Here is a 17,241-nt window from a genome sequence, read left to right on the forward strand (position 1 = left end):
AACCGGAGTTACTGGAGGTCTCACTACCTCTAAACCCACGCCAACTACTCTCAGGACATCCTAAAAGGTCCCTAACTTCAGCTGTAGCTGTTCTGTTATTTAGGGGGCCCTTTCTCTGTCGGGTCTCACTATTTCTAGACGGCTTCCATCTTCTGCTGCTCAGATGATGCTGTCTATCTACTCGCAGTCTAGCGAGATTCAATTGTTCTACCTCCTGCAGGTAGGTCACTCGGTACTCAATCAGCATGCGTATATATTCTAGGCTTTCTTCTGTTCCTACAGTGGAGAAGGACACCATGCCGTCTTCGTCTGGTATCCAGTCCTGATGATCACGTGGACTGCTTACTTTCACCACACCAGACTTCTTGACCATCATCTGCATGGCTCGACCGCTTCTCCCAATGAGCTTTCTCACCAGAACATGAGGCACCCGGATGACCTCTTCACGCATACTGTGAGCTTTTCTCCTAAGCTCCAGTTGCCTAACGGCTTGTTCCGTCTTCAACCGGAGAAACCGCTTCGTGCGAACACATCACCAGTGCATGTCACTTAGGATAGCCACCCTCTTCACTGTGACTTCGGTCGTGGACAGGACCACCAGCTGTTTAGCTTTTGAGGTCAGGTACACCTTACAGGCTCCCACGGCTTTCTTAAACTCCTCATGCACGAACTCACGGGTGCATTCTTCCCTCAAGTCCTCGGGTACATCTACGAGGCACTTGTACCGAGACGTTTCGGTCTCACCAGTGGTTTCCAGACGATCAACCAGCTCAGGTTTCAGGGACAACTGACTTCCAGCTTCTTCACCCTGGATGCTTCCCCTGAGCTGACTCACAACTACCACTTCACAACTTTTCGTCTTGACCACCTCCACTTCACCTTTATCTTCCAACACCATACTCTTAGCTCTCCTCAGGTCTACCTTCTCATGGTCTAAGGGAGTAAGTGCAACTTGTTTGCCTTTTCCCTTCTCCAAGGAGACCTCGTTCACCATGTGACACTTTGCTAGGCGACCTTTGAGCTCCAAAACTTCTCCTTCCAGCTCAATTACTCGCCTCTCAGCGGCCCGTCTCTGAAGCTCTTCCTGCTTCAACTGCTCTTCCAGCAGCAGAGCTCTCTCAGACCTCTCCGTCTCCAATATGCCGACTCGGCTCTCAATAGCCAGTCTCTCACGCTTCTCTTGCGTCCACTGGGTTTGTAGCAACTCCTTGAGCTCCCTGATCTCGGCTCTTACTTCCACCGAATCATCCAAGCTCGCATCACTCGAGGAGGTATCTGCTTCACACCTCCCCTCACCAGCGGCCAACTCCTGGCCCTGGTCTGTGGGTTCTCCGCCAGACTCCTCCATCTTTTTCCGCTCAGCTTCCATCTTGCTGACTGTTTCTTTAAGGTACGTCTCCGCCTTCTGGAGAGCATCACAGGACATCTGTAGCTCCTTCACCTGAGCTTCCAGATCTAGGGTCTTTCCCCGGAGACCATCATTCTCCTCACGGGTGTCTTGCAGAGTGGTCTCAACCGCTTGGCGCACTTGCTCTGCACCCACCTTATCCTCCTCTAGTTTTTCCTTCACCTTGAGGAGATCCTCATAATCTCTCTTACTCTGTTGCAGTTCCCTACTGCGTTCACCACACTCCTTCTTGGAGTCACACAGCTCCTGGTTGAGCTGTTTGCGCAGTCGTTCTAGGATTTGTTCGCGTCCAGAAACACCATTCTGCCGCGCCTCCTTCTCAAGCTTCAACTGCAAAACCTCTTCCTGGATTTTGCGGCGGTCCTCCTTAATTGCGTAGAACATTTCCTTCCACTGGTTAATTTCCTCGTTGCTTCCCTTTAGATCTCGCTGTAAGTCCTTCACAAGCTGGTGTATTTTCTGCTGTTCAGACTCCAGGATCAACTGGATTGAGGACACGTTCCCCAGGTTTCCACATAATTGCTGCCCGTCACTCTGACCCTGCTGGCCGATAGGTTCCAGCTCTTGGTCACGACTGGCCGCCTCCCCTTCCAGGGCTGTCAGATCCTTCTGACTCGGTACCGTACCGGAGGTTGCTACTGGCAACATCACCTCCTCTTCTACCTCTAATGGAGGATCCACACTTGAAGCAAAGGCACACAGTACTACCCTCTCTTTATTTTTATTTTCAGCCAAGTCTACAGGAGCAACCTTTTTGTGGCCCTTGCGCCGTCTACGAGATGGGGACTCTCTCACCTCGTCTAGCCCCTCCTGACTGAACTCACTTTTTACTTTAATAGTGTCACAGTCAGCTACGGGGTCTGTGTCACTACCCATGGTGTTGTGGACTAACAGGTCACCTCCCACTTTGACATCACCCCCTTCTACTGGAGTTACCCCGTTATCAACGGTCACATTGTCATTTTTAGGAGGCACCAACCCACCACCAGTAACAATTTTCAGTTTTCTACACTCCACACTCTTGTGAAAATCCGCCCCTTTTTTAGACTCCGCCCCCTTTTTAACAACCACACCGGCAGGGTAATTTTTACACAAAAAATCAGCAGTAGTCTTAGGACTCAGTTCACAACATCTCTTACCACCTCCCCGGGCACTCTGGGACAACACTGGCGCCCCCGGAGAGTCCATAGAATGGTCCACTGCCGCCATTCCATATGGTGCCCACAGCTCCTGCGGTTCCTGCACCATGTCCAGTAAAAGTTTCCCAAATACCTGCTCCGGTCCCAACCGGCCCTTCAACCGCTCAATAGCTCCAGACAGATCTGCTGCTTTGCTCACAGCCATCGCGGTACACTGTTCACACTAGCACTTCATCGCTCTCCCGGAAAATTTTCGTGGCCCCACCAAGCCACCGCAAAACCGGATTTGAGTGCGATGAGAATCTTCGCAACCCCGCCGAGTTGCCGCAAGATGCTTTATACTTCGTGAGCCCCGCCGAGCCACAGCAAACCAGGTTTGAGTGCGACGCCAATCTTCGCAACCCCGCCGAGTTGCCGCAAGATGCTTTATCCACACTCGTCGTCCTGTGCCGTTGCCCCTAGCAACCAGGGTTGTCGTTGCCATTAGCAACCGGGCTGCTGTTGCCCCTAGCAACCGGGGTTGTCGTTGCCACTAGCAACCGGGCTGCCGTTGCCCGCATTCTCCACCATATGTAAGGCAGCGCTCGTCATCATACTGGGGGTAACTCGCTTCGCTGCGTCAATCAATGCACACGTGCAATGTCTTTACGTTTTTCACACAGTGTTGCAGTTTATTATGGCACTTCATAAACCGCTGTTCACACACAGTTCATTTTAGTCCGCCACCGGCAGGTTTACACACATAAACAATTTATGAGCCAAGTGGCACACCGGCCCACTTGCTCCAGGGTACAGCTTACGGCAAGGTAATAAAGTAGCAATGTTCATATCACAATGTCCATATAGCACCGGGTATTACCTTTGCCGGGTATAGCTGTCTCAGTCCGTTACTCTGTCACCGCTGTGGCTCTGCGGCTTCCCAGGTAGGGGTCTCCAGCCGTCGTTCCCTCAAAGGCCACTGACATCCACACAGGATCCAGGCTCTGCCTTCCAGGACTCTTACTCAAGCAGGCTCTCCCTCAAAGGCCACTGACATCCGCACAGGATCCAGGCTCGACCTTTCAGGTACCAGGCTTCACTTCAAAGCCGCTGCCTTCCAAGGCCACTAGCATCCGCACAGGATCTAGTCTTTGCCTTCAGGCTGCCAGGCTTCACGGTATCACGGTATCCCACACACATGGGGAACAGGCCTCACGCCTCTCACACCGAACACACCTGTCTCAAATTAAGCAGGTTTATATATGCTGTGCACAGACAGCCACATACTGACAGGACCTTGCTGATGTCACAGTCATGTGATCAGTCAGCTGTGTGTATAGGTCCTGTGTGCTGTCCCAGTCATGTATACAGAGCTTTACTGTGCATGCAGGACCTGGGTGATGTCACAGTCATGTGACCAGTCAGATAAAGGGGAAGGTACATGGTCCGGTAAGCACATCCTGGACCATTTACAGCAATGCTAGCAACCTACTGCATTACAGTTATACAGATTGTTCATGTATACCCCCCAGGGGTAAATGTTTTTCAGCCCATGCACTTAGTGCATGGGCATTACCAGTATAGGAGACCCACTCCTTAACAATGGTAACATTTTTTTTTAATGAGGACCTCCTCTACGTCTCTTCAAAGGGGTATTGTAGTGTGTCTAATTTCTTGGCAGCCCTTGCAGTCACTGCATGTGCATTACCACTAAAGGAGCCTTGCAGCGCTGGGGTCCTGGGTTCAAATCCCACCAAGGACAACATCTGCAAGGAGTTTGTATGCTCTCCTCGTGTTTGCGTGGGTGTCCCCCGGGTTCTCCGGTTTCCTCCCAAACTCCAAAGACATACTGATAGGGAATATAGATTGTGAGCCCCAATGGGGACAGTGCCGATAATGTCTGTAAATTGTCTGAATTTTAAAGCGCTGCAGAATATGTTGGCGTAATGTAAATAAAAACACTATTGTTGTTATTATTATTAAAGGAGATCCACTCCTTAATAATGGGAAAAAAAATTTTAACGAGGAACTCCTCTACGTCTCTTCAAAGGGGTATTGGGGTGCGTCCAAATTTTTGCCAGCCCTTGCAGTCACTGCATGGGCATTATCACTATAGGCGACCCACTCCTTAATAATGGGAACAGCAAAGCATAGCCGACTGATGGCCCTCTAAGGGCTGCCTAATGGTCTTGTAAAAATAGTGACTTTCACAGTCCCTCCTTCATAAATGAAACAGGATATGTCTGATCATGTCTCACACACCACATGGGCAGATAAGGTAGTAAAATGTTAAAATGACATTTACCAGTGAATGTATTTTTCACAGTTGAAAGCAATGCAAAAGTGCAAAAAAGCATCAAAAACGCTATGTGTGAACATAGCCCAAGGTGTGGAGGAGTATTTTTGTTTTTGGTTATTTATTTTGCCTTATATACAAGTCATTACCCTGGAAACAATGTTCCTTATGTTTTATTGTCAGTCCGTAAAAGTGGCGTAATACTCTTGACAACGTTGTTCACAGCAGTGACCTGGGAGTCAGAGATGCTTCCAGAGGTCTTCCCCATGCTGTTCCCATATCATTTGAGCACTGTTCCCATCGATTTGACAAATTACATTGGGCTCGTTACTCGGGTTGAGCACCTGAGCATTACGATTTGCTCGACTCGAGCAACGAGCACCCAGACATTTTAGTGCTCTCTCATCACTAGTAGGGAACACAAGGACATGCACATCATCCTAAAGGAAACCACTGTCATAGGTCTGGAGTATCCAAAAACAAAATAGTTGGGTAACACACATGCAGAATAGTGCTCAACTATATTGAAGCTCCAAAGTCACAGGAGTAAAGGTAGCCATGGAAATATATAGGACAAAATGTAATTATAAACATAATCATAATTCTGAAAGACAATCATATGGGAAGTAAAGGGAACAAGAACATGTGGTTTGTACTATAGTAATAGTAAGACAGAAACATGTTAAATCCCACATAGCTCTTTTGTGTTGGAGCCAGAAGCTCCTCTTTTCCTCATTAGATCCTGATGAATAACATCACTTAAAGGAGATTGCATTGTTTCCACTAATGTTCTATCATGAGAAATGGTACTTGGAAATACAAGTGCTTCTCACTAAATTAGAATATCATCAAAAAGTTAATTTATTTCAGTTAACTTTTTATCATTTACTGAGTGATCTATTTCAAGTGTTTATTTCTGTTAATGTGGATGATTATGGCTTACAGCGAATGAAAACACAAAAGTCATTATCTCAGTAAATTAGAATACTTTATAACAACAGCTTGAAAAATGATTTTAAAATCCGAAATGTTGGCCTTCTGAAATGTATGTTCAGTAAATGCCCTCAATACTTGGTCGGTGCTCCTTTTGCATCAATTGCTGCATCAATGCGGCGTGGCATGGAGGCGATGAGCCTGTGGCACTGCTGAGGTGTTATGGAAGCCCAGGTTGCTTTGATAGCAGCCTTCAGCTCGTCTGCATTGTTGGGTCTGGTGTCTCTCATCTTCCTCTTCACAATACCCCATAGATTCTCTGTGAGATTAAGGTCAGGGGAGTTAGCTGGCCAATCAAGCACAGTGATACTGTTGTTTGTAAACCAGGTATTGGTACTTTTGTCAGTGTGGACAGGTGCCAAGTCCTGCTGGAGAATGAAATTTCCATCTCCAAAAAGCTTGTCGGCAGAGGGAAGCATGAAGTGCTCTAAAATTTCCTGGTAGACGGCTGCGCTGACTTTGGTCTTGATAAAGCACAGTGGACCTACACCAGCAGATGACATGGCTCCCCAAACCATCACTGATTGTGGAAACTTCACACTAGACCTCCAGCAGCTTGGAATGTGGCCTCTCCACTCTTCCTCCAGACGCTGGGACCTTGATTTCCAAATGAAAATTGAAACCCTGGGACCTTGTGGAGTGTGTCAATGACTGCCTTCTGGACATCTGTCAAGTCAGCAGTCTTCCCCATGATTGTGGAGCCTACTGAAACAGACTAAGGGACCTTTTTAAACGCTTAGGAAGCCTTTGCATGTGTTTTTTGTTAATTATTTTAATTAGCTGAGCTAATGACTTTTGTTTTTTCATTGGCTGTAAAATATAATCAACATTCACATAAATAATCACTTGAAATAGATCACTCTGTTTGTAATGACTCTATACAATATATGAGTTTCACTTTTTGTATTGAAGAACTAAAATAAATTAACTTTGTGATGATATTCTAATTTAGTGAGATGCACCCGTATATAATAGAACATGAGGTTCTTAGTTTAACATTCTGATCAGACTGTATGAAGGTAGGACTGACAGTTTATATGACAGTTATATATGTCATATATAACTATCAGTCCTACCTAGTCTATCAATAAGGTTATGTCCTGAGGGAGAAGTTTTGGATGACTTCGAAACGCGTTGATTTTGTAACCTATCAATAAACAATTATTTTATGAATTCGTCGATTACAAGCTTCTCCTTACGAGTATATCAGCAGCGCAGGAAACCACATTTCATCCGTACGACATATTCCTCCGGTCTGTGTCCAGCTTCAGCTGATCTTATGCCATTGAATTGTTGCAATGTGCAACAGCACCAGGGGAGCGTGCATTCATTTCTTTTATTTTATTTTTCATCGGATGAAACCCTATTTGCGCTCTTTGCTCCCTAGTATTTTTCCTCTAACACTTCATGCTTAGTGCACCCCACATAGTTATGATGTTCCCTTTAAGACTCCCACCGTATTGGTTCCCCCTTAGCGTCCCACATAATAATGACATCTTTTTAGTATTCACTAATCACTAATGATGTTCCCTTAGTGTTTCCCACAGAATATTGGTGCTCCCTACAGTGTACATGCACCTTTTGTACCCTCCACAGTATAGTTGCCTCCTTTTAAAATAATAAAAGTATACCACACAACTTCATAATTAGTCCTCAGTCACACAATCAATGGAGCAGCAGTCTACAAGCCTCTTCAAACCTGCATGGGGGGTTGTTTTGGATAAACACGCATGATGATGTCACTTTATTACGCCACCTGTGCTGGTGTTCTGTGTCACAATTTATGCACCTACTTGCACAAAGCCACAGATGGCAAAGTGAATGGTGGATCAGTTGGTGCTCAACTAGGGCACTGGGTGCAAAATCAAGGGCTTGTATTTCTACTTGCTTGTTTTTGAACAATCTCAAGATTTTCTATGTCACTTTAAAAAAAAAAACACATTTGGGTTTATAGGGGAGAAAAAACTAACATTTTATTTTCCTTAGCAGCTGCTGCTTGGCATTGAGTGTAATTCCCTAGTTTGTTTACCTGTATTCCCAAGTCTTAGTTAATGTTTTGACACCCATACTATTTTGGGAGCCTAAGTGTATGCCATTACCTTCTTGTGCTGTTAAAAAGTGGCTTGCCTGTACATAAAATAATTGTTTTGATTTATATTTCCTTTAATCACAATTTCTTAATGTAATGTTGTAATAATAATAATATTATACCGAATTTCTGTTTTACCCAAAGTTCCAGAGTAATATGTAAAGCCATAACTTGTCTGACTGCCAAAAAGGTACATGCTGCTCTAATCCCGATCCAAACATTTTATTAATCCGTCTGTAGCCTGCTGATAGATCACGACGGAAGGCATAGAGAATTTTGACTGTACCTGGTGGAGCTATAATACCTTAATTTTATATCTGCAGGTCTTGATAACTAGTCCAAGAGTAAAATTATGTGGATTTTGTAAATTGATATTTAAAGAGTTCCTATCACCAGCCTGCGGCTGTCCTATTTATTTAGAGTGTGGATAGGTACTATTGAAACATGTTTCTATGTTATGTTAATTGAATTATGACATAATTGAGCATTTTAACAAAAAGGTAATTTTTCTTCAAGGTTTGTAGAATCTAAATTTTTCTTTTTTTCCAGGCCAATATTGCATGGAAGCCAGTATTAAATAACTCCTTGTGCTGGATTATTTCTGTGCACCAGAATATACCTTGGTGTTCTGGAATTCGCACTTCTCCAAATGCCTAAAAACAGTAAAGTGACTCAGCGAGAGCACAGCAACCAACATGTCACGGAATCTGTCGCTGACTTGTTGGCCCATGAAGAACCAATCGATCATAAAGCGAGTGCACTAAATGTATCTGGTGAAGAGAGTAGAGGAAAACCGCTGGAAGATATTTCAGAATTAGAGGACAGACCGGCATGGAACAACAAGCTGCAGTACATTCTTGCACAAATTGGATACTCTGTGGGTTTGGGCAATGTTTGGCGATTCCCATATCTGTGCCAGAAAAATGGTGGAGGTAAGTACACATAATTGTGAAACAGTATGGTTCATTTATTGCTGGGTCTTTAGTATTTATTAGAACTTTTTTTGTTAGTGCTCTACAGTGTCCTAATGTAGACTTCTGTCTGGCACATTAAAGCCTAGTTCACATTTTTTTTCAATTTATAAAACTTTCCAACTTAACTTGGGGTCTTAAAATCCTTGCTGCCCTGTTCATTAATTCAAGAGACCAGAAGGCATGTGTGTAAGTGGTATTCAGTAGGCTGAAACCTCTCAAAAACTCCACGACTTTGAGATGATCACCCTTTACCCAGACCAGATTTTCTGTTCTTCCATACATTATGTATACTGGTCACCAATACTTTTTAGAAAGCAGCTGTGGTTGTCTTAAATGGGAACTGTACTTTCAAAACTCTTTACATAAATCAATAATATAGGCAATTGTATAAAACTTAGTAATATATCTTATCCGAGATTTCTGCTTTCTTCCCACTTATCAGACAATATCCCCCCTCCTGAACTCACAATTACCTCTGAAAAAGAATAGCTCAAATCCATCAAGACTGATTGTCACTGTTGTGTCACAGACCATTATACTCTATGAAGAAGGGAGGGGAAGGAGGAGAGAAAAGCAGAGTAAGAAAACAAGTGGAATGAGACACAGAAAGATAGTACTGAGCTTTCTAAAACGTTTTACGTAATTTCAGAGCTTGATTCATAAGCAACTCAGTACTGGTGTATAATTTCCTCCAAGTTGCTGCTGGTTGTTTCTATTTGATAAAAAGGGAAAGAAGAGCAGGAATCACTCACTGTGTCTGGCAGAGATCATAGCAGGTGGTCTCCCCCCACCAGCTCCAAGTAGATTGCAAATTAGAGACAGAGACTACAGAGGTGAAAACTGTTAAATGCAGGATACAAGTTATTTAATGGGCTGATATGCTGTAATTAATCATGAACACACACAGGACAGCTTATTCTGAGATGTCACTTGAAAGTACGGTTACCTTTTAAAGTAGTTCCACTGAATTTAGATCCAAATATTAGGATATAGTCCAAAGTTCGATTCAGGTACCAGAACCCTAACAGAACTTGAACCAGAACCCAAAACCCATGGAAGTCAATGGGGACCCAAACTTTGGTGCTGTAAAATGGCTAGGGGGCTGCCAAAGGAGGGTCTCTCTTTCTCTCTCTCTCCGGAATAAAGTGTCCGGTACGAACCGGTTGACTCATCTCTAATTATCACTTAAAAAGTAACCATTTGAATTTTCATTTTAGAAATCAAAAGTACACATGAAAAATAAGCAACTTTGTAATGTCTTTTCAGATAAATCTGCTTTTTTTACTTCCTGGATTGATCTTTCACCATCAATTCATGGGTATAATCTCTAAAATCCTTTTTCAGTGAAGACAGATTTTCACATTACTAAGATAGGAGATGGCAGTTGGTGCTTTTGAAATTCTATGGGGAGGGAGAAGTTGGAGGCAGTCCCATATTCTGCTCCAAGTTCTCCTGAAAAGACAGTTACAGTTCTCCAAAGAAATTTGGCACAACTGCCATCTCATATTTCAGTAGATAATGTCACTCTAATCAAACTATAATTATAATTAAAAAAACCTTATAATACAATCAGTCCTCAGCAGCATACCTGCTCAGCGTTGGTCTTCAGGGAGCTAATATTTAGCTTTATACTGTAAGCAGAACAAATGAGATGCATGTGTGAACAAGTGAAGGATAAATGTTTATTGCGTGCTCTCAATCCACATAAAAGTCTCCAGAATCACTGTACACATAGCTTGTAGCTTGATACACTATGGAAACAGCAGCTCTTCTACATTATTCAAAGCCTTTAGTCAGAAGGTGATACTGAGAAACTTAACGCTAGATAGTGTAGGATCATTCACCCAGAATGAAAATAAAATTCGGAATACTTTGAATTTTTTGTTGGGAACTGATTTTTGTAGAGAGTAGAACTATTATAATAATTAAAGAGAATCTGATCAACCCCCCTAAGCCGTCTATATGTGCATGTAGGTCATAGAAAGTTGAATAAAATGATATCTTGATATTTGCGATCCGATGTCTTATTCCAGAGAAATCCATGTTTTCCTTAACATGTAAATGAGCTGTTAAGATCTATGGGCTGGACACAGATCTCAGTGAGAATCTACTTCCAGAGTTGATTTTAAATGGAAGGTAGTGTTACCAGTGTGAGACATGTAATGACTGACAGTCTGCTCTCCTGATCTACATATCTCATACTAGTAACTCCCCCTTTCATTAAAAATAAGGCCTGGAGGCAGATTCTCAGGAACATCAGTGTCCAGGCCATAGATCTTAAAGCAAGTCTGTCACCCCCCGAAATGTAAACTGAACTGGTTAAACAGTTATGTAGGGAGCGGTTTCAGTGAGAAGAGATGAGTTACGTCTCCTGTCTTCAGTGCATCACAGAGTACTGAAGTAAGGAGGAGCATATAACTGATCTCTCCTCCCCTCTGAATCCGCTCGCTACACTTCTGAGTGTAGAAGTTGCGGTGCCATGACAGGAGGCAATGATGAAAGGGTGACCTGCCTCTGTACTGAGTGCGTGCCGCTGACTCCTGCAAAGTCAGTGTGCACGCACAACACCGCGGTTAGGGTCCAGGTAGCACTTGCTCTGGCCAAGTGAGCGCTGTCAATCAGAGTCAGGCAACTGCTCAGAATGCAAATTGAGGGAGGCTTGACTGTGCACCAAGCTCTTGGTCATGCCAAGGGTGCACCCAAGCCCTCTCGTTTGCATATGGAATATAAAAAGTTTTCAAACTAATTCCAACAATGAAATGTATACTATTAATATGATTTTTATAAGGGTTAAGTCCTCTCTTCAGAACGTTAATTAGTTCAGTTTGCATTTCATGGAGGACAGGATCCCTTTAATAGCTCATTTAAATATCAAGAAAAATGTGGATTTCTGGAATAAGACATTGGATCGCAGATAAGAAGGTATCAGGATAATGTATGTAAAGCGCGGTGGAATATGTTAGCGCTATATAAAAATAAAGATTATTATCATGTTATTCAGCTTCCTATGACCTGCGTGCCCCTATAGACGGCTTCAGAGAGTTGATCCTACCTATAGATTCCCTTTAAGATATTTATTCTTTACATGGTGCCATACATATTTCAGATACTTTATGTACGGAAACATTAAATGTAATGCTTTTTCTGTAGAATTAACCACATTTCTGAGTTTCTGGGTAACATTACATGATACCCAGAAAACACCCCTACTACTAAAATTCACTATGCAGTCTCGGGAGTCTACCAGTATGACTTTGGCATTACCTACCCACACCTTAATGTGCCCATCTATTTACTAATCAGTCTTTTCAGTTTGAGAAGCGATAACACATCACATGTTACAATGGTGCAATAGAAATGTGTTTTTTTTTTCAAGTGATTAATCATGATGCCATCTGGCAGTGTGACTGATGGATCTGGGTTTGCAAAAATGCCAAATGGACACTTCCTGTCTGAATCCTTCTAATTGTAAGGGTTTATGGATAAGGAAAAATAGTCTAAGACCCCCATACACATTAGATAAAAGTCATCCGTACCATAGAAAAAAGGCGACCATTTAATGTTTATTTAAAGCTGCTAAAAAGAAAGCTTCTTTGTCTTTACAATCTGAAGGAGGTTTACCCTAAAACGCATTATTTTTAAGACCTTTAAAGTTTTTATCCTCTTAATATATTTCAGTCATCATATTATATGGCACTGTGTACTTACAATTGCTCATTTTGCCTTTCTACCCAGATAATTCTTCTCTTTTCTCTACTCTCTGTAGAAACAGGAAGTCTCTTTTCCTGCATTTATCATTCCCCTCTTCAACTCCTGACCCAGCTGCTCCCTTCTCCCTGCCAGGGACTTGTGCAGTGACTCATGATTCATGCAGGGAAAATGGACCTCCTGTTTCTACATAGAGCTTAGAAGGATTCAGCTAGTCAGTTTTTAATCACGTGATGTCATAGACCTAATGGAAAAGAGAAGAATTAACTGGATAGAAAGGCAAAATGAGCAACTGTAAGTACAAAGTGCTATATAATATGATGACTGCAATATATCAAGAGGATAAACACTTTGATAGGAGGAAGAGGAGGAGTGCTTCTTTAATAAATTATTCATTTTTATACTGAGAATCACTAGTGATCAAGGTCTTTTTTACACCCTCTTTATTCGTGTTCCTCTAATGTTTATGGAGGCCTCCCAATTCTCCGACAGGTGATTTTGAGGGAAAGAAGGATCCGGCCTGTTGAATTTCTTCGGCAACAGTTTTCTTCTACACAGAGGGGAGCCTCTTTTCTCATAGACACACAGGAACTTTAGGCTGCACTGGCCATTCCTTTGTATGGGGGAGTCAGGAGAGACAGCTATCTAGTGTGTATGGCCAGCTTAGTTTCAGTGAAGGTGTTTCTAGAAACCCTTGAAGGTGTGAGCATGTAAAGTATTTTTGTATCTGTGCAGAGAGTCTTCATGATTATTTATAGGTTTAATTATTAAAGGGAAACTGTCAGTAGCTTTTTGCCATGTAATCTGACAGCAGCATGATATAGTGATAGAGCACCTGATTCCAGTGATGTGTCACTTAGTTTACTGGGTGCAGCAGTTATGATAGTCACTGTTTTCTCTACTGTAGATCTAGGAGAGCTCAATAGTTGATCTGTGTGTATCCCACCCACAACACATCTTTCTGCGTACAATGTATAGTGAGAGAGAGCTGCTAATCAATGCTGGGGGCCGGGTTGGACTAGGAGGGACAAGGTCAGTTGTCCTGTAGTGATAATCTCCTGCTGATTAAACACTGATTGTACTGAAACATCAAAACACAGCCTAGTAAGTGACACATCCCTGTAATCAGGGTATCTTCTCATACATCATGGGGCTCTCAGATTACGTAGCAAAAACCTGCTGAAATATTCCCTTTAATGTGATAATGCCATTCTCATGTCTGGATTTATCATTGGGCTATTGCGTAAAAGTCCACTAGAATAGTGTATCTGACTACAGAAGGTTAGAAATGTGAGTTTTGTAGAAATCTTGAATAATTCTAAAAGTTTTTAACCTTTTCATAGCTTTTGGGCTTTCTGCATGTCCCTATGAACTACATAACTACTTGGCTCAGCATGTCTACTTGGCCTTCATGGACTCTATAAAGTCACTGACATTTGGGGTTCAGGTCGAACAACCCTTTCCTATTACTCTACCTCAGCTATCTTATTCTTCATTAAAAAAAGAACAATTTCTCTTTCTGGAAAGGCTGTTGAGAAGAACAATCCATTGGATGGAAGAACTCATCAATTATTAACACAACTAGAGTGTCTCAAGACCATTTGTATTGCGGTGTAGTAGACCATGCGTTTTAATAAGGTCACACTACTAGTATCACTCATTTTTATATCCTAAACTTGCCATTTATACTGTACACACGTGAGACAAAACATGCAGTTTCTAGAATAAGCTTTCTGTTAGAATGTAAATTTTGGCTTTATTTTCCTTTTTGTTGATTTATATTTTTCTTTTTATTGCTTTGTTTGACCTTGAATGACATACTGATGGGTTTATTCTTTATTACCACAGGAGCATACATGGTCCCCTACCTGATCCTACTCATTTTGATTGGCATTCCTCTCTTCTTCCTTGAGCTGGCTGTGGGGCAGAGAATTCGCAGAGGTAGCATCGGAGTCTGGAATTACATATGTCCTCGGCTTGGAGGAATTGGCTATGCTAGCTGTGTTGTAAGCATTGACTTCCAATAGTTATATTTTACCATGTTCCTTAGGTCAGATTCACACATTTGGATAATAGTGGGGCACAAACTTACACCGCCATAAGCCTTACAAATATGCAATTTAGCTACCAATAGCTGTGCCCAAAGGGAATTATTGTAGTACCTAAAATGGGGTCTTCTACAATCATGATCATGGTTTATATCTGCTGTTCTTCTAGCTCTTTTGCCCCATGAATTTACAAGGTAAGAAAAATGGCATCTATGTGCTGTCTGTTCACATGGACCCATTTATTAAAATATGCTTGACATTGGTCAGTGAGCCTGTCCAAACTGGGACATTGTTACATTTTTTTTGTTGCGAACCAATGTACTTCCAAAAAAAAGCAAACATGAAACGAGCCATAGAGTCTAGAGCTGGGGTCTCAAACACTTGGCCTGCGGGGCATCGGGACTCTCAGGACATCCTTGGGACAGCAGAGAGCTCACGGTATCTGTGTAAAACTGACAGATCTAATATCCGGCATTACAGAGCTATTGCAGAATATTAGATCAGCGATCAGGTAAGTAAAAGTTAAAGACCCACATTGAGACTAAGTAAAAAAATAAAAGGAAAAAAAAGTCACAAATAAATAAATAGATATAACACCTATGGAAAAAATAACAGAAAAGTATTTTGCCACTAAACTGTTTTATGTAAGAAAAAATGAAAACAAAAAAATACACAAGTTTGTTATTGCCACGTCCGGGACGGCCCATGCTATAAAACTGTACCATATTCCATAAGATGAGCATCTTAAAATTAAAAAAAAACAAACACGCAGAAAATGTAGCAGTTTCATTATACTGACACACAAAAAAAATGAATAAAAAGTAATCAAAAAGTCGTATAGAAAAAAAATTACATCACGAAAAACGTCATCTTGTCCCGCAAGGAATGTGCCTGTCAACTTCAAATCTTTTGTATGTGCGGTCCATTGAGCTGGTTGACTTTGAGACCCCTGGTCTATTTGATATCTGTGTGCTATCCATTAACAAACACAGATCACATATGTGACAAAAAGAACAGAGGCATTACCAAAAAACACAGCAACCATTATTTGTAATAGGGGAAAAAAAATATTTTGACATGTATTTTTCTATTTTCAAGTAATTTTTTTTATTTTTTTTATTTTAGAATCTGCTAGATATCAGTAATCTATGTTCAGTGTGTGCATTAAAAATGTTACCAGACTCTGTCTGCTGCTGTTCCAGTACTGTTTCGGCCCCTCTCCTGCATCTTGTGACTGTTACTCTTTCTTGCCAGATCACACTTGCCGGCTCCCCTCTTAGGGAAAAGTCAGACTGCTGTATGACACGGACATGGATCGCAACGCAGTGCTCAGACTGGCTGCCGGCTCTCCCAACCCGAGCGTGACAGCATGTATTTCTATGCAGTTGTCACACTGGAGTCGGAAGAGCCGACGGCCAGTCCGAGCATTGCATTGCGACCCTCGTCCATATTATACTGCCACCTGACTCTTCCCTTAATGTAAATATATGAAAACCCTGTTCTGAGTCTCAAAGATATGAGAAAAGTGACTTCCAGTCATGCAAAATACATGTGGTGAGTCGGCTTAGTCAGTCACATATGATGTGGGAAAGAAGCCGTGCTGGAGACGGCACAAAACATCAACTGGTAAGTTTTTTAATGCACACACTGATCATTCATTACTTATAGCTAACGGATAGTAAAATACAGTGGGTACAGAAAGTATTCAGACCCCTTTACATTTTTCACTCTTTGTTTTATTGCAGCCATTTGGTTCTAAAGTGGTCATTTTTTTCTCATTAAAGTATACTCTGCACCCCATCTTGACTGAAAAAAACAGAAATGTAGAATTTTTTGAAAATTTATTAAAAAGAAAAACTGAAATATCACATGGTCATAAGTATTCAGACCCTTTGCTCAGACACTCATATTTAAGTCACATGCTGTCCATTTCCTTGTGATCCTCCTTGAGATGGTTGTACTCCTTCATTGGAGTCCAGCTGTGTTTAATTAAACTGATAGGACTTGATTTGGAAAGGCACACACCTGTCTATATAAGACCTCACAGCTCACAGTGCATGTCAGACCAAATGAGAATCATGAGCTCAAAGGAACTGCTCAAGGAGCTCAGAGACAGAATTGTGGCAGGGCACAGATCTCGCCAAGTTTACAAAAGAATTTCTGCAGTACTCAAGGTTCCTAAGAGCACAGTGGCCTCCATAATCCTTAAATGGAAGAAGTTTGGGACCACCAGAAGTCTTCCTAGACCTGGCCGTCCAGCCATACTGAGCAATCGTGGGAGAAGAGCCTTGGTGAGAGAGGTAAAGAAGAACCCCAAGATCACTGTGACTGAGCTCCAGAGATGCAGTAGGGAGATGGGAGAAAGTTCCCCAAAGTCAACTATCACTGCAGCCCTCCACCAGTCAGGGCTTTATGGCAGAGTGGCCCGACGGTAGCCTCTCCTCAGTGCAAGACATATGAAAGCTCGCATAGAGTTCGCTCAAAAACACATAAAGGACTCCCAGACTCTGATAAATAAGATTCTCTGGTCTGATGAGACAAAGATAGAACTTTTTGGTGATAATTCTAAGCGGTATGTGTGGAGAAAACCAGGCACTGCTCATCACA

The 17,241-nt window shown here is 42.3% G+C and overlaps 1 protein-coding gene across 2 annotated transcripts in view; it reads left to right on the top strand.

The window, feature by feature from the left end:
• Window positions 1–17,241, top strand: part of SLC6A17 (solute carrier family 6 member 17) — a 118,534-nt gene that overhangs the window by 57,849 nt on the left and 43,444 nt on the right. For both annotated transcript variants that reach the window (XM_073666841.1, XM_073666840.1), the window contains exons 2-3: window positions 8,454–8,836; window positions 14,435–14,592. In XM_073666841.1, coding sequence (XP_073522942.1) covers window positions 8,554–8,836; window positions 14,435–14,592 — 441 coding nt within the window. In that variant the 5' untranslated portion in view covers window positions 8,454–8,553. The remainder of the gene's footprint in view (window positions 1–8,453; window positions 8,837–14,434; window positions 14,593–17,241) is intronic.

This window comes from Phyllobates terribilis, unplaced genomic scaffold (assembly GCF_046119375.1).
Source record: "Phyllobates terribilis strain yellow unplaced genomic scaffold, ASM4611937v1 Scaffold_2__4_contigs__length_985480577, whole genome shotgun sequence".
Lineage (NCBI taxonomy): Eukaryota > Metazoa > Chordata > Amphibia > Anura > Dendrobatidae > Phyllobates > Phyllobates terribilis.